Consider the following 17978-nt stretch of genomic DNA (forward strand, 5'->3'; position numbering starts at 1 on the left):
GTCTCCAGCCTTTATTATGTGTATTACATGTGGTCAGTGTGAATTTGCTCTAAATTATAACGACAACAGGGCACCAGTGGCGGACCTGCGAGTTTTGATGTTCTCGAGTGAATGCCAGTTAAGCTGCATGGTGCTAGGCTGATAGCACAGGTTCTCACTGAAGGATATTGGGCCTCTGTGCCATACTCAGTGTGTTTTTGACAGTTTGCTTAGAAAAATACATCTTAGTACCCTGCTAGAGGTCATTTTGTAGGGCTCTGGCAGTTCTCCTCCTGTTCCCCCTCACCCAAAGGAACAGATACCAGTCCTGCTGCTGGGTTGATGTGCTTATTCAGCCCTGAGCTGTCCTTGTGAAGTGGCCCATTTCCAGCTATGTCCTCCACACTCTTCAGACTATGATGGGAAACAACAAACTTTCCTATGGTGGTACAGATGGCTGTGTCATCCTAAAGGAGCTGGACTACCTGTGTAACTTGAATAGGCTGCAGAAACAAGACAATACCTACAGGACACTGACAAAAAGCAAAATTAGACCAAAATCAGTGAGGACACTGGTCAGATCACCTGTTAAACCATTTATTTTCTGGGGAGTTGGTTTGTTGTTGTTTTTCCAGAGGACCTGTTGTGACTTTCTTTTGGTGAAATTGATTCACAGTGGTTTTTACTCTCTGGACAGACTTATATGGCTGAAATGTAACTGAATTTGTGTTATACTGTGAAAATGACGCGTTCCCTTATTTTTTTCAGCAGTGCATATTCTTTCTAGGTAGCTGAATGTGAACGATGAAATGTGCTTTTCAACAGAGATATACAATTTTTTAAAAAGGTTTTCTTTGGATCCCTGTGACACAGACTGAACAACAGAAAATGGATAGTTACAGTAGATGTTACAGTCTATCAGTTTATGTATTCATTTTAGTTTTTTGGGTATAACATGGATGCTATGAACAAAGGGCAAAATTTAGGAAGTTTAGATTACATGTTACAATAGAAGCTTAATTCTCTGTGAAGGTTTTGTTCACAGCCTCAATAAACATATTCTTGCTGTGTTGGACAGGTTGACAAACTGAATGTGACCACCTTTATTCCCGCTTTTAAAAATAATTTTGTTGATTAGTTTAATTAATTATTAATTAATGATTTTTGTTTTAAAGCTTGCTTGGTTGGAGACCTTTCTTTATGGAAAAAGAAATGAGCCGCATAGTAGAAAAGGATCCTTGGGGATTTTGTGACAGAATTTATTGGTGTGGTTGGTCAAGTAAAATGATTTTTAATTTGGTGAGTGATTTTAAATATGGAGAAAAAAAAAGAAACAAAAACTTGTGATGGGTATCCTGCAGAGCTCAAAAAAATTAAAAACAAAAGGATATCCAAGGAGATGAGAGATGAGTGGAGGAGGTGGTTGATCTCTCTCAGAAAACTTCTGGTGACAGCTACTTTGCCTTGGAGTTGTTATGTGACAGCTAAAAAGCGTGCTATAGTGCCATATTTGCAGTGAAGAGGAATCACAACAGCATATTTTATTGGACTGTTTCAGAGTTCAGGATAACAATGTGGGACTTTGGTGTAAGATTCCACCTGAATTATAAATCTCTAATTTATGGTTTGTTGGATAACAATTTGCCAGCATCTTTTCAATTGATAATGTGTGTTGTATGCTTTAAATTAAAGAAAACTACACAAGCCATTGGATTAAATCAGGTCTTTTATGACAGTGCTATGGTAATTAAACAGATTCTTGGTGAAAGGAAAATCTTTAGACCATAAAGATGGATGAAATGCCCTGTGGATATTTGTCATTTAGGAATCCAGCTGAGTGGAATGGTCTTGTGTGGTAAATGACATTATGTTTTATTCTGGTTGTTGTATATGGTTTATTTTAAGGAAAATGCCCCAGTAAAGGGAGCTGCCGAAAAAAGTAAAAGAAGAAAAGCATTATTTGTCGTCACTGACACGTTATAAGCAACAGTCATTGGTTATTTCAGCCATGACCTCAGCGGAGGGTGGCGGTAATGAGTCACAACGGTGTTTGCTAGCACTCTGAGACGATACAAAGAAGGAGACGGAACGGAAATTACGGCAGCTCCTTTCCCGAGGAAGCTAGATAAACAAACAAAAGCAAGACATTATAATACATATATTTAAACATCTCGTGGGATTTTGACCACTTTTTACGTATAGATATGCTAACCACAAATAAACCGAACCACAGAATAAGCTAGAGAAGGGCTAGCATCCCGGGACGTTTTAATGATTTCTAGCATCCTGCTAGCTGAACGAACTGGCAGGCTACGCAGCTAAGGTGTTAGCTCGACATGTTTATTTTAGCGCTTGGGCGAAGGAGCGTGACATGATGGCGTAAAACTTGCAGTTATTACCAAATAGTCACACTTCCCACCTAAAGGTAAGCTTTGCAGTTCCAATGACTTACTTACTATGTGAATAAAAAAAAAAGGTAAAGACATAAAGTGTATTTTAGCGTGACACAAGTTTGTGTGTGTAAGCAATACACAGTTACATAAAACGTGTGTTAACGACTACCGTTATCTTTAACCACGGGAACGCTGCTTTCCTTAATGACACCTGACTGGTTCGTGTTTTTAACATGTTTGGGGGAATGTCCTGCTAATAAACACAGAAATATCCACTGTTTTTTAAACATCAGAGCCACACTCACGCTTTTTTTTACTTTCTCTTCTAAATCTTGAAAGGCTGTGAGAAACTGATAACGTTTGCCTCGAGTTTCAACCGGAACTGCACTCCGTTAAAATCTCCACACCGTCACCATGGCGTGGGCTCTGAAACTGCCTCTCACGGATGAAGTGATTGAGTCCGGACTGGTCCAGGACTTTGATGCCAGTCTGTCCGGCATTGGCCAGGAACTCGGTGCGGGGGCGTACAGTATGAGGTACAGTATGAGTTTTGGACGGGTAAGGCCTTTTACTGAATGCAGCCAGTGCTACATTTATAATGGGCCATATGGTAATTTATTAGATTAAACAGTGTTGAACAGTGTTTTGGTTTCTTTATTTTTTTAAAGATGTAAGCTATCTTGTAGTTTGTCTTCAGACAGCTGCTCATGTCAAATTCATTTGGACATTTTGCGTAATTTAAAGATGAGTGATTAGGTGCATCCATTATGTGCAGTGTTTCCCATTTTCTGACTGCTACGTGGGCAGTTTGAGTGGCAAAATCTCTTCATGCTGGCAGACGTGCGAATTAAATGCCATGTGCAGATAAAGTGAAAAGCCAAAACATTACTTGGAGAATATTAGCTGGAGTCTAATAGTCTTTGAAGAAAATAGTTCCCTGGGGCATTTGATCTATCTTATCACTCTGTAGCATATCCTGAATTCATTAGTGTAATTATCTGCAGACACTTCTGTGCTTTTTCATTTGCTGTAGCTCATCTAAAAGTTTAAAGAAAATATTTTTTGCTGATTGAAGTACTTTGCACCAACCCCCATCTGTTTTTGTATGCTTTTCTGGCTCATTAAAACTGTTGAAAGTGGTGGCTTGTTTCAGAAATTCTTGTGTGGAGAGGAACAGTGACATGTAGACTGGATACCTTGGTATTTGGTAGTGTTGCCTCCATTGTAGTTACTGAGCTGTGAAGCTAGAGAACACCATAATTCTCCAGCCAGTTTTAAGTGTTGTCTAGTAATGACAGGGAGACCTTTTGTATCATGAGGCTGAAGGTCGTATCGAATCAGTAAGTATAAGTGTTTAGACTGGTTTTCTGTAAAATCTTTGAAAGAAGCCCTGTTTGAATAAAAGATGTTCTGTATTGCATAATGAAGTGATAAGAATTTGGCGGCTTACCGAGTTTGTTTTTCTTTTGTCTCTGCAGCGATGTACTTGCCCTTCCCATTTTCAAACAGGAGGAGTCCAACCTCCCACCGGACAGTGACAACAAGATCCTACCCTTTCAGTATGTTCTGTGTGCACCTACCTCGCCAGCCGTTAAACTGCATGATGAAACACTCACCTACCTCAACCAAGGTCAGCATCAGGATCCCAGCTGCTGTGTACTTTTCAACTTTGTGCAAATTTAATGATATCTAAGAGTTCAAAGTCAAAAGCTGCTGAGAGAAAATTCAGCTGCCTACATATATATTTATTTTTTATGTGGACTTGTCATTGCAGGGCAATCCTATGAAATTAGAATGCTTGACAATCGGAAAATTGGGGAACTTCCAGAAATCACTGGCAAAATGGTGAAGGTAAGAAAATCTTTAAAAATATATTTGCATAATCCAGCAGCTGCTAGTGTAAACCTGTATAAATATTATTGGAAAAGCTCCAGCCAATGGCTCATCTTGCATCCAGCCATGCTTCACAAAATCCCAGGGGGCTGCGAGTAGAATGGAATAAGTAACTCCAGGGTTAGATGAAATTAATGGATGATTCATTTTTGTGTGATTACATTTCTTATATTCAGTGTAATATGAATTTTAATCAACTTTTACTTTGAAGGTTTCTTCAGTGTGTCAGAAGCATCTCTTCAGTGGTGTAAAATACAGATTGTGTGTGTCTCAGCCAACTTCTCAGCCAGTTGTCTGTAGTCTCAAAAGTCTCAAAGACATTTTCTTAGCATTAAAACTATACCTAGAGATTAAAAACAGTCTAACAGCTAAGATCTGTTTTATTGTTTATTGCTGAAGTGTTTATGGGGAATGAAATGGCCACTAGGGAAAGGTTTTGGGACAAAGACCACATCTGGATGAATCTCCTTCACACCAGCCTTTTGTAAATTGCTTAGAATCTTATATTGTGTAGTAGTTAGGCAAGCTAATCACATCGCTTTATTGCAAGGCTGAACTAAGCCCTTGTGCTGGGGTACCAGGGTAACGATAGTGTATGTTCTCTTTAATCCTTCAGTAAAAATTACTTTCTCTGAATTTCAGAGCATAATTCGTGTGGTGTTTCATGACCGACGACTTCAATACACAGAGCACCAGCAGCTGGAAGGCTGGCGCTGGAACAGGCCAGGGGATCGCATTCTCGACCTGGGTGAGCATTAAAAATATTTTTAAAAAGCTAACAGAAAGATCAGGTATTTATTATACTGAATTTGTGCTTTGCAAGGTGGTTGCTGTGTAGCCCTGTATGTGTGCTAACAATGAAATAGTTTTTGCAGAAAGTAAATTCAGGATACCAACTGTTAACCAAAACCGGAAATTCATACTCATGGTTGCAATAACGAGAAGATGGTGTATATCAAAAGCATCTTTGATAACTGCTTGTTTTGCTTTGATCCATTGCAGATATCCCGATGTCAGTGGGGATAATTGACCCCAGGGCTAACCCCACTCAGCTTAACACGGTGGAGTTCCTTTGGGACCCATCAAAACGAACCTCAGTTTTTATCCAGGTAGCTTGATGGGCAACACATAGTAATGATTGTGTCATTAATTCTTATTCTCTGTATTATTAAATTAAAATGAACAATAGTGATATGAGGCAGTTTAGAGTGCTTTGGCGTGACGGAGATGAGCCTATTTACATTTGGTTTACTCATTTATTGCACAAGTAAACTGAATGTCAGTCTGCACTTACTAATGTTACACTTTTGGCATGATTTGTTGATATTACAGTTAGGTCATCAGTCTTGTGTAGATTTTGTTTTCATATTCCTTTCCTTTTTAGGTTCACTGCATTAGCACAGAATTCACCATGCGGAAGCATGGCGGAGAAAAGGGCGTGCCTTTCCGCATCCAGATTGACACGTTTAAGGAGAACGAGAATGGAGAGTACACAGAACATCTTCACTCTGCCTCCTGTCAGGTCAAAGTCTTCAAGGTCAGAGGAATGACATGGAAAAAGAGAAAATCTGAAATAAAATCTATAATGCACCCCAGTGCAAATGTTGTATTTGGTCCCTGTGGTAGTACTGTCCATATTCACCATCTTTATTTCCTCCACTTGACGTGTTCTAGCCTAAAGGTGCAGACAGAAAGCAGAAGACAGACAGGGAGAAGATGGAGAAGAGGGCGCCACAGGAAAAGGAAAAGTACCAGCCTTCCTATGAAACCACAATCCTGACAGAGGTAAGCATATAAGAGCTCAAAGCAGTAATCACTGCTTGGATAAAAGTAGTTTAAAGGAAATCAAAATGAATTTTAACTTAATCTAATTAACTAGACTGCTGATGTTAGCCTACTGTCAAACTATATTATGTACTTATTTTAAAAAAAGTAACAAAACATTTTTTCTAAGCATAACCAGAGAATGTTTTTGTGATAAATCGGTTATCAAAAGAAATAACTCTTAGTTTGTTTTTTTTCTTGAAGTGACTAATGAGCTTGTCATTTTAACCTCAGATTTTAAAAAGTATTTACTAGGAAATAACAGGTGATTTGACACTTGCGGAAGAGACGCAGACACAGCGAGACACAAAGGATGTGGAATCATCCATCTTTTAAATCCATTTTCCTAAGCACTTAAGGAGTTTGGCTCAAATTCAGTTTAATTGAAACCTAAGATCAAATCTACTGGCAGCAAAAATACTGGTGATGTATGTAGACGCTACAGTAACACAAATGTTGGGTCTTTTATAGTGCTCTCCCTGGCCTGAGGTCACATATGTCAACAACTCCCCATCTCCTGGCTTCAATAGCACCCACAACAGCTTTCCAGTGGCTGAAGGGTATGCTGCCTGGATTACTTTAAAAATCACTATGAAATCCATGTAGTGGCCTTATTTGTTTAGTAAGGGCAACACATGAGGTCTACGTTTTTCTTAATGTGGAGTTTGTTGTTATTGCTTCTTTCTAACTGATAAATTTTTCATCCTTTGTAGAAACGGGTCACCAAACCACCAGCCTGAGCCTGTTGTTCAGGTGGCAGATGTAAGTTCATTTTTAGTTTGTGGATTTATTTGGATTTATTTTACCGGCTGCTTACCTCCCGCCACACCAAGCAACTGCATTTTAATAAGCTCAAATGCAAAGCTGACATCTGGGTGTTAAACTTCTGCCTGGGATGAGATTCATTAGCAAGTATAAAATATGACTCAGTGTGTAACTAGAATGCATTTGATATATATCTGATTTGAGTCATATATATGTCAGATTCAGATATGATGTAGCTCATCGTGCTTATATCTAAATAGTTTTTGAAATGAGTTTTACCTGTCTCTAAAATCCTGCCTTTTAAGGTAAAATCCAGCAGCTCTTGATAATCTTCATTGATGTGTGTTTACAATTTTAATATTTTTTATGTTTTACAAATTGACTTGATGGGGTAACCATGGTGACACGGTCTCTGACACGGTTGCTTATGTCAGAGTATTTTGATGAATTCTTTTTTCTTTTTCAGAATTTGTTACCAACAGCAACACCACAGGATGCACAACAGTGGCTTCATAGAAACCGCTTCTCCCCTTTCTGTCGACTCTTCACTAACTTCTCAGGTAATATGGTTACCTCTTTGGCCATATCATAAGATAAAAGGCTGCACTTTAATGTGAAACTAGAAAGATATTTTCTGGAAATGTACTCATTTATTTAAGTAGCACCTTGTTATATCCAGAGGTTATTCAGAGTGCTTTACTGAAGGAGACATGAGAATTAAAATCAGGTAAAAGATGACAAGACAAATTTGAATCATAATTCGTTGATTTAAAAACGAATTATGTAAAAGCAACCGTGTGTTTGTAGAGACTGAGAATAGGATCTGCTTTTGTGTACCAGGGGTAGACCTGTTGAAGCTGACCAGGGAGGATGTTATTCAGATCTGTGGGCCAGCTGATGGTATAAGACTCTTCAATGCACTTAAAGGACGGTGGGTTATATTAAATTTTCCTACCTTCTTAGGATATATAATTTACCTAATTTATAAAAAAAAAAAGAGTATGAATGTTTTTAGGCATCTGCATTTTAGTTGTTTCTCTCTTTGAATTCAGGGTGGTACGTCCAAGACTCACCATCTATGTTTGCCAGGAATCTCAGCAGGCACGGGAACAGCATCCGAAACATGAAAATGGAGATGCTGCTGCCAGCGCTTTCTTTGGTCAGTGTATGTTCATTTAATTTATGTTAATTTAATCATTATCTTTGTTGACGTCCAAACGTTTTTTTTAATCTAATGAATTTCCCTTTGGGGTTAATAAAGTTTTTCTTATTCTCTTTTTTTAATTTTTATTTTGAGGGGCCTCAGTCACACTAGAGTAAAGCTAGGATTGCAACCTCCTTGTAAACAGGAAAAACTGGTGGTTGGCAAGTGATTGCATTAAAAAAAATTTTTATGTCTGGGACTGTTGCAAGTAGTTGTCACAACCAACTGTTGACCACTTTAATTCAAGGCAAATGGAAATGTTGCCAGGTGGGAGGAGGCCTTCTTCCAAACCATCTTTGTCGGACTCATACTAACTGGAGAGTCTCTAAAGATTGGCAAGGATGTGCAAAAAATTGTTGTCTAAATTTTAAATGCAGACAGAATGCTAACACAGTGATCTCAAACCTGGTCTGTCTGTTCAAAATGACCATTTCCATAAGCAGGCTGATAACAAGTTGATTGCACGTGGTGACAAAACTTTTGGTCATGTCTGTCCAGTGTTATTCTAGTCTACTGTAGTGACTGTAGCCTAATATTAAGGATCTAAACCATTCACAGGTGCCCAGCCAGGAAATAGCCCCGCACTATTATTCTTCTGAAGGCTAAGCAACAATTATGATTTAGTTTCGCTATAATTGAGTATGCCTAATATCTAGTGAGCGTCCTTTGTTGTTTAGCTTGTGTTAACCTTTCTGTTTCTCTCTCTGCAGTATATCACGCCATTTACCTGGAGGAACTCACGGTTACAGAACTGACAGAGAAAATTGCTCATCTGTTCAGCATCTCACCTAGGCAGATCAATCAGATCTTTAAACAAGGCCCTACTGGCATCCATGTGCTGGTTAGTGATGAGGTAAGGCAATCCCCCTCTTATGATCTTACTGTGAGTTGAAGATTTGCACTTTTTGAATCAGTAGAGACTTGCTGTTATTATATATGAATTCAAGCACAGGGTTTCCCCAGGAAAACTGGTAGATCTTGCGCCTGGGGTGGGTTGGTTGGATTGATTTGGTAAAATTAAATGTTGCACTGGATCCATGTAGCTAACTCTGATGTTAATTGCTAATAGTGCAGTTGCACAGACAGAATAGTGGAGCTATGTAAATGTACCTATATTCACAGGAGAGAGGAACAGGAGGATGCAGGAGTTTTCCTGCATGAAAATATATATGCACACACCATTAGGAGAGCAACAAATCACATTTAGTCTGCCTTAATTAGTGGATCGTAGAGCTGGGCGATAGAACGATAACGATATGTATCGCGATATAACTTTTACTCGATAGAGAAATTAAGCTATCGCGATAGACCTCGCCGCTCTTGTCCTCTTAAAATAAAATAAAAATAAAAAAAAAAGGTCAGCCAATCCAAACTAAGTAGCGCAGAGCCGAACCAATCACAGCCGCAGCGTCACGTCGCGTGACTTGTTACATACAGCACAAGTGCCAAGCCGCACGTGTGTTTGTTTGGGAAGCAGGCAGTGGGTAATAATAATAATAATAATAATAATGGATTGGATTTATATAGCGCTTTTCAAGGCACCCAAAGCGCTTTACAATGCCACTATTCATTCACTCTCACATTCATACACTGGTGGAGGCAAGCTACGGTTGTAGCCACAGCTGCCCTGGGTAATGGAGCCAGCGCGTAATGGAGGAAATGAGTGTGCCGACTAGAAAAATCTACCGAGCGTGACCGAAGAGAAAACAGATGACGGTTCCAATGCCGGAGAGATTGTCGAACGGAAGAGCCATAGAAGTTCCGTAGTGTGAAGGTATTTCGGCTATTTCAAGTCTGACAAAAAACAGAGTAGCGTGCACTGTAAATTGTGCCGAAAGCAAGTCTGGAAATACAATAAACTGGTGCATGCGTCACACTGTGCGCCACGTTATTGTTTCGGTGAAATGAATTTCTACAATACTGTTACTGTTAATTCTACTCTGCAGTGTTTAAATGCTTACATATACACACAGTTACTGTCCCTCCACACATACAACTCGGTTCTGCTTCTATGCCCCAGCTTTGTTTACTTTTTCCCACCGAGGCTTCTAGACTTCTGATTGGCCAACATTTCTGCACGGTTAGGAATCTAGCGCCACCTGCTGCTTTGGCGTGTTCATAGCAGCGTTTTCCTTCATTTCTGCCTTTATGTGTGTACGGGATTATTTTTTAAAACGAAAACGGAAAATCTCCGTTTTCAAAAACACCCGTGTACGTGTGGACGTAGCCTCAGTCTCTGACTGGAAGCGCTAATTCTGTCACGGTCCTGGGTCTCCTGACCCAGCGTTTTTAGTTCTTTGTGATTTTTGTATTATTGTACTTGTGTGTGATTTATTCTATGGCTTCTAGTTTTGATCCCTTGCCCTTCATGTCTCTCTGTGTCCCCTTTGTTCTGTGTAATTGTGTCTTTGCATGTTTGAGTTTCTTGTTTTCTGTCACTCTGCATTGTGCATTATGTTCTCATGGTTGGTTTTTTGTTACTCTCTCTAGTCTAGTCTCTTGTGTTCCCAGCTGAGTATTTCCCTGTGTATTTTGGTTCTTAGACCTCTGCCTTATGGTTTATGTCTCTGTATTTCTTAGTTGCTGTCTCCACTGTGTCAAGTTCGCGTCTCTGTGTGATACTTCCTGTTTTACTTTGATGGTCCGTGTCTCATGTGAATGCGTCCTGCTTTGCTTGTCTCGTCAGTCCTGATTTCTCCCATCTGTGCCCTCCTTCTGTGTCTCATTCCCCTCGTTACTTCCCAGTGTATTTAAACCCTGTGTTTCCCTGAGTCAGTGTCACGTCATCCCTCATGCTGTGTGTGGATCTCCCTGTGTCTCCCTGTGAGTTCTTAGTTTATGGTTTCCCAGTTTAGTCTAGTTTGTATGTTTGTTCTACCAGCAAATAAAGCTGTGTTTTGAGTTCACCTCCCCGAGTCTGTGAGTCCTGCATTTTGGGTCCCACTCCTGCCTGCCGCACAGCGATTCATGACAGTACGACGTCACCACAAAAAGGATCCAGCGGACTCAATGAGGAGGCGCCGCTTGGCTTTTGATGGGACCCGGTTGGTTCTTGGGGGTCCTCCGTGTAGCCGGTCGTCTTCGTTTGCCACTAACCCGTCTACTCACTTTTCTGTTTCCTCTCCACTGTTGACGCCTGCGACCCGGACCCGAGGAAAGCACCCGAGGCGGCACCGCGAGGAATACTATGAGCCTGCGAGCAACCAGCTCACGCCAGCACAGGCATTTTATAAAATGCTGGGGATTATCATTGTTCCCCCCAGTGCACCCAACATTTCCACACCGCAGCAGGAGCAACTGCAGCCGAGTTTTCCCACATCACCTTCAGCCAGCCCTTCTCCCTCTTCAACAGGGAAGCGGCAGACACCCCGCCAGCATTCACAGCCCCAGCGAGGGCCTGGATTTCTTCCTGTACAGTCGGCTAGGGTGAGTGGTGGAGCTACTCTTTTGGCTCCTGCAGAAATAAAAACTGTTAATTCCGGGCCGGCTTGTTGTGTAAGCGGCACCGGAAATGAAAGAACTGCTTATTTTAAGGACAATTATTCTGGCCCATTGAGCCATTCAAACTGTGTCACTCCTGTTCCTTTCGAGCCTATCCATGAAACTAGGAAGATTGGTGTCTCTGTGCTCAATAACTCCAAGGATCCAAAGACTGTTTTAGACTCAGATGGTTGTGAGCTACAAACTGAAATGAAGGGTCCTGAGGGTTCGGTTAAAAATGAACTGTGTGTTCCCCAGCCCTCAGCTCAGTTAGCCGCCCGGCCTAAAGCCCAGTCGCCGCCTCCACCATCACTACACCCAGCCATTCAGGCTGCTACTCAGTCAGACATTCAACCCATAGCCCTGCCGTTAATACACTCTGTAGCTGAGCCACTAGCTGCCCGACCCGCAGCCACTTCAGCCACTCCTCCACCCGTCACACCTCCACTACAACCATCACTGCAATCCCCAGTGCAGTCTCCAGTGTCCCCAGTGCAGCCTCCTGCAGCCCTGCTTTCCCCAGTGCAGTCTCCAGTGTCCCCAGTGCAGTCTCCAGTGTCCCCAGTGCAGTCTCCAGTGTCCCCAGTGCAGCATCCCTTAGCACAGTCATCCACTCAATCACCAGCTCCACTTTCCCCTCAACTATCACTACCACCTCTAGCTCAGTCTCCTGTGCACTCACCTCTGGTTCATTCTCCTGTGAAGTCATCAACTCCCCTGCCTACTCCGCTCTCACCACCTCCGTTACAACAGACATCAGTTCAGTCCCCTGTGCCAGTGCAGACGCCCTCCGTTCAGCCGCCCGTCTCCGCTGGAGGGTCCGAGGGGCCCGTTCAGCCGCCCGTCTCCGCTGGAGGGTCCGAGGGGCCCGTTCAGCCTCCTGTCTCCGCTGGAGGGTCCGAGGGGCCCGTCCAGCCTCACGCCTCGTCAGCTGGAGGGTCCGAGGGGCCCGTTCAGCCTCCTGTCTCCGCTGGAGGGTCCGAGGGGCCCGTTCAGCCTCCTGTCTCCGCTGGAGGGTCCGAGGGGCCCGTTCAGCCTCCTGTCTCCGCTGGAGGGTCCGAGGGGCCCGTTCAGCCTCACGCCGCATCAGCTGGAGGGCCCGAGGAGCCTGTCCAGCCGCCACCTGCGACCGCCTCGTCGTCGCCTGGTCCGGCTGCATCTGCCTGTGCTTCTGCTACGCCTGGGCCAGCCGCATCTGCCTGTGCTTCTGCTACGCCTGGGCCAGCCTCTGCCTGTGCTTCTGCTACGCCTGGGCCAGCCTCTGCCTGTGCTTCTGCTACGCCTGGTCCGGTCTCAGCTTCTGCTACGCCTGGTCCGGTCTCAGCCTCTGCAGTTCCGCCTGGTCCGGTCTCAGCCTCTGCAGCTCCGCCTGGTCCAGCCTCAGCCTCTGCAACCTCGTCTGGTCCGGCCTCCGAGTCTGCAACCTCGTCTGGTCCGGCCTCCGAGTCTTCGTCCTCGTCTGGTCCGGCCTCCGAGTCTTCGTCCTCGTCTGGTCCGGCCTCCGAGTCTTCGTCCTCGTCTGGTCCGGCCTCCGAGTCTTCGTCCTCGTCTGGTCCGGCCTCAGCCTGTGCTTCGCCTGGTCCGGCCCCCGCATCGCCACCGTCTGGTCCTGCCTCGTCTGGTCCTGCCTCGTCTGGTCCTGTGCCCACCAGGCCATGGCCAGCACGCCTGAGACTGGAGGGCCGCCGCTGCCTTCCGCGCGGTCGGCCCCCTGAACTGCTCCGTCGTCTCCGTCGCCGCCGCTGCCTTCCGCGCGGTCGGCCCCCTGAACTGCTCCGTCGTCTCCTTCGCCGCCGCCGCTGCCTTCCGCGCGGTCGGCCTCCTGAACTGCTCCGTCGTCTCCTTCGCCGCCGCCGCTGCCTTCCGCGCGGTCGGCCTCCTGAACTGCTCCGTTGTCTCCTTCGCCGCCGCCATTGCCTTGCGCACGGCCGGCCTCCTGAACTGTTTCCACGTCGCCGCCGTTGCCTTGCGCACGGCCGGCCTCCTGAACTGGTTCCATGTCTCCGCCGTTGCCTTCCGCATGGTCGGCCCCCTGAACTGCTCTGTGTTTGGGTTGTTTTCTTGGGCTCCGGTGTTTGCTGTGCTCTTCTTTTGTTTTCTGTTCCGAGCCCTCCGTCCTGGGCCCCCGCCGCCCGCCCTGGGTTGTTTTCTGTTTGGTTTTGTTTTTCTGTGTTTAGGCTGTCTGGAGCCAGCCCTTGAGGGGGGGGGTACTGTCACGGTCCTGGGTCTCCTGACCCAGCGTTTTTAGTTCTTTGTGATTTTTGTATTATTGTACTTGTGTGTGATTTATTCTATGGCTTCTAGTTTTGATCCCTTGCCCTTCATGTCTCTCTGTGTCCCCTTTGTTCTGTGTAATTGTGTCTTTGCATGTTTGAGTTTCTTGTTTTCTGTCACTCTGCATTGTGCATTATGTTCTCATGGTTGGTTTTTTGTTACTCTCTCTAGTCTAGTCTCTTGTGTTCCCAGCTGAGTATTTCCCTGTGTATTTTGGTTCTTAGACCTCTGCCTTATGGTTTATGTCTCTGTATTTCTTAGTTGCTGTCTCCACTGTGTCAAGTTCGCGTCTCTGTGTGATACTTCCTGTTTTACTTTGATGGTCCGTGTCTCATGTGAATGCGTCCTGCTTTGCTTGTCTCGTCAGTCCTGATTTCTCCCATCTGTGCCCTCCTTCTGTGTCTCATTCCCCTCGTTACTTCCCAGTGTATTTAAACCCTGTGTTTCCCTGAGTCAGTGTCACGTCATCCCTCATGCTGTGTGTGGATCTCCCTGTGTCTCCCTGTGAGTTCTTAGTTTATGGTTTCCCAGTTTAGTCTAGTTTGTATGTTTGTTCTACCAGCAAATAAAGCTGTGTTTTGAGTTCACCTCCCCGAGTCTGTGAGTCCTGCATTTTGGGTCCCACTCCTGCCTGCCGCACAGCGATTCATGACAAATTCGTCATTCGGCTGTTGTCAGACTAAAGTAACTGTTAAAACTGTTTGAAAAGCTCAGCTATACTACAAGGAGAGATTGAGAATTTCCTTTTAGTTCTCAGTTTATTTGATATTGACAAAAGTTAGTTTTGTCTGTTCTTCTGTAAAACAAACTAAGATTTATTTTTAGAATTAATATTTTGTTTCTAAGTGGAATTGACAATTTAGTCTGTTTTTGTTTGTTCTATTTTGAAACTTAAACGCTTTAGCGGCTGCCTTTTGTGTAGTTTGCAATATTTGCCTTTATTTATCTGAAAAAGTCTCATGTTCCTTAAGTACATCTACCCTGTTGAACTTATTATGGGAAATAAATATTTAAATAAAAACAAGCTGCTGATTATTTCACATTTTACTTGTGAGCAACGGCACATTTAAATCTTACAAATATAGTTATTTGGCTTATATCGTGATAGATATCGTTATCGCCTGAAATGAAAAAAACATATCGTGATATGAAAAAATCTCATATCGCCCAGCTCTAGTGGATCGATATCAACAGGACAGGCAAATGTTTTTAAAAAAGTAGAAAAGAACCAGAAGATAATAACACGACTTGTTAACTTTAAAGTTTTTGTTCTCATACTTTTATACAGTTTTTTGTTTTGTTTTTTTTAATGCTGCCTGGCTCAAACGACAGTCATTTGTGAGTTTCAACATGGGGTTATTTACCCCATGTTAGAAGACATCCTGTTATTATGGAAATTTGTTAGGAAATGTTGGATCACGTTATTGGCAAACAAAGAAAACAACCAAGGATACTGCTTAAACTACTAAAAGTGGGTTAAAACCTGTGCAACGCTTTGTTAAAAACTGGAAGGATAGTGGTGAACCACCATCTTGGAGAAAGAAGTGTGGTTGGAATAAATCCTGAATGTTTGAAGATCAATGGGGGGAAAAACAGCAGTGGAATAGACAGCTATGTTTTAATAGTGAAAGTAAAAGCATTTTCCCACAATGCAAAGAGAACTCAAGGAGTTATAACTGAACAGCTGTGTAGCCTTAAAATAACTACTCAGTAGTAATGCTAATTAGTAGGGCTGCAACTAAAGATTATTTTGGTAGTTGACTAATCTGCCAATTTCTTTAATTAGCCAATTAGCCAATGATTATAACTCTTATCTCCACTAAACTAAACTAAAATTGGCTTCAGTCTATATGTTCAAATAAAGCTTCGAATTAAATTAAAAAGTTTGTTTTCCAGTCCAAAAAAACAGTTTCCCAAGTTTACAGATGATTCGGTTCATGAATTCATGATTGCAGTGGACATGATCTGGAGTGAGGCTTGCTCTTGTTTTTGAGATGATGATCTCAGCTGCAGCTGATACCATGCGGCCATTTGAGAGGTGCACGAGCCTCTTTTAAGGACAAACTCGTCTATACGCCTGTGCTTAATACTAGTAAAACAGAATTAGAAAAGACTGTTATGTCATAGTTTCTCAGATGGTGTAGTACTCAATGCCAATGAACCTGGTAGGAAGACATGTGGATGAAGTGATGCACCGATCAAGACTAGTGCCTACATTACAAGCTTGTGGATTTGGGATTTAGGTCCAGAGTCAGCTGACTACCTGAATCTATTGAATGACTAAATTTGTTTTCATCAGCAGATTTTGTTTTTTCATCTCTCTGATAGTACAGCATATTCTGAGATGACAATGCCAGTATTCATGAGGCTCAAATTGTGAAAGAGTGGTTCAGGCAGCGTGACACATCATTTTCACACTCATCCACATCTTAACCCGAGTGAGAATCTTTGGGATATGCTGGGGAAGACTTCACACAGCGGTCCGACTCTCTCATCATCCATACAAGTTAAAAAAATGAATCCAACTCAGGACAAAACTAAATGTTGCATTACTTAACCCGATCGAAATGATACCACAGTAAATATGTGTCGTTATAAAAGCTAAAAGTTGCCCAATTCATTTTTAGACTATGACTTTTTCCCCCCTTTTGTTGAGGGAGCCAGGCAGTACATATGTAAAAACAGCCAATTGAAACAGTTGGCTAACGACTTGTCAGTTGTAGCTTTTTGTATGTCTTAAAAGATTTTCAAAGAAAGACAGAAATATGGTCAACTTACGGTCTCAAGAGCTTACACAAGCATAAACCTGCAAACGATATTGTTGTTTTCCCACCTGCATAATCATTTCCTCTCCTCTCAACAGATGATTCAGAATTTCCAAGATGAAGTTTGTTTTGTTTTGGACACAATGAAAGGTATGACTATGGCAGCAAAAAATGATAGTGTGGTAGTGGTAGTGTAACGGTATTTAGCGTTATAGTCTTGCTGCAAGTTTATCTTAGTATGTTTCCCTGATATTTTTTATTTTTATTTTGATTCCTATTCCTTTCTTTTTCAGATGACACAAGTGACGGCTACCATATAATCTTAAAGTGAATCCCAGGCAGGAGAGTTGTCGAGTCCTCCTCTCTTGTTTAGTCCTGGTTCAGTCAGCCCCTCTAGAGCTCTAGAGCTTTGTACTTTTTGCTGTTCCTTTATGGAGATGCACCCCCCCCCCCCCCCCCCCCCCAAAAAAAACAAACAAACAAACAACAACCCCAAAACAAAAACCTTGTGAGGCAGCTAGGAGGAGGATGCGACTGAAGCAGTTGCCCCTCTTTTAACTTTACCTTATCGTCTGACTTTTGAGGGAGTGACTCTGATTCCACAGTGAAGTCTTACCCTGCCGTTTGCTCACTTAAATGGTTGCATTTCCCTCTGTTGGTTACATCTCAAGAAGGAGGTTAATGGCACTACATCTGCTGTTGTTTGTTACCTGACCATCTGGCGTGCCAAGACTCTTTGCTTCGAGTTCAGCCGTTTGTTCTCTCTTTAAAAAAAACAAAAGAAATGATGACTGTTAAGATGACAGTACTTGACTTTCAGCCTGCAATTCAGCATGAGTCCTCCTCTTCATGCGCGGTTGCCTTATCGAATCCAAGCCAGTCTGCAAGAAACACAACCACTCAGTTGAATCATAGTACAACAGGTATTAAAATTAACAACTGGACAATTAAGGGAAACCGTTAGAATCCAGCTGCCCTTCCAAATATCCGAGGTTCCTTTGAAAGCTAACAATGTCTGCCTGTTACTTCTGTGGAAAAAAAGGCTACTAAACACTGTTAGATTGTCACAGTTTGTTTAGAATGCTTACTGGCACATGTGATTGTTACTTAATCGTCTTAAAAGATGATAAGCACTGTCTGTGTTAGTGATCTCCGTGGTAACACCAGCAAATTGTCTCCATCTGCTTCCTGTATCTATGAGCTTGTTTAGCACACCGGCGTTTTATTGTTTGTTTTTTGGTCATTTCCATCATAATTTTGAAATAGATCATTGTTTTAAAATAATTTAAAAATAATGAATCATGTTTTTTTTGACATTTAAAAAAAGTATTTTTTACGTACTTACATCTACTCTGCTTCCTTTTTTTGGGTGTTACAAATGCTAATAAATAAGTTTTGCGG

General features: G+C 42.7%; 2 protein-coding genes across 3 annotated transcripts; both read left to right on the forward strand.

Moving 5' to 3' along the window:
• The first annotated feature begins 2034 nt into the window (after positions 1–2034).
• On the forward strand, positions 2035–17032 carry tfcp2 (transcription factor CP2). 2 transcript variants are annotated; one of them, XM_086276799.1, is made up of 16 exons: positions 2035–2404; positions 2712–2908; positions 3851–4002; positions 4147–4223; positions 4908–5013; positions 5268–5374; positions 5650–5802; positions 5940–6050; positions 6561–6649; positions 6803–6851; positions 7321–7414; positions 7695–7785; positions 7907–8019; positions 8769–8911; positions 16676–16727; positions 16871–17032. In XM_086276799.1, the coding sequence occupies exons 2-16, from the start codon at positions 2787–2789 to the stop codon at positions 16906–16908; spliced, it is 1497 nt and encodes a 498-aa protein (XP_086132925.1). In that variant the 5' UTR covers positions 2035–2404; positions 2712–2786; the 3' UTR covers positions 16909–17032. The 2 variants fall into 2 exon arrangements, with proteins under 2 accessions (XP_086132925.1, XP_086132926.1); XM_086276800.1 differs by having other exon boundaries at positions 2036–2404; positions 7907–8013.
• LOC147305653 (uncharacterized) lies at positions 8948–14399 on the forward strand. The gene has a single exon (XM_086276798.1). The coding sequence runs from the start codon at positions 11026–11028 to the stop codon at positions 13735–13737; it is 2712 nt and encodes a 903-aa protein (XP_086132924.1). The 5' UTR covers positions 8948–11025; the 3' UTR covers positions 13738–14399.
• Positions 17033–17978: the final 946 nt, after the last annotated feature.

The sequence above is a fragment of the Aulonocara sp. 'chitande type north' Nkhata Bay genome, linkage group LG20, assembly GCF_057382095.1.
Source record: "Aulonocara sp. 'chitande type north' Nkhata Bay isolate Kocher_YH1m ecotype deep benthic linkage group LG20, A_spYH_male_GT1.1, whole genome shotgun sequence".
In the NCBI taxonomy this organism is placed as follows: domain Eukaryota; kingdom Metazoa; phylum Chordata; class Actinopteri; order Cichliformes; family Cichlidae; genus Aulonocara; species Aulonocara sp. 'chitande type north' Nkhata Bay.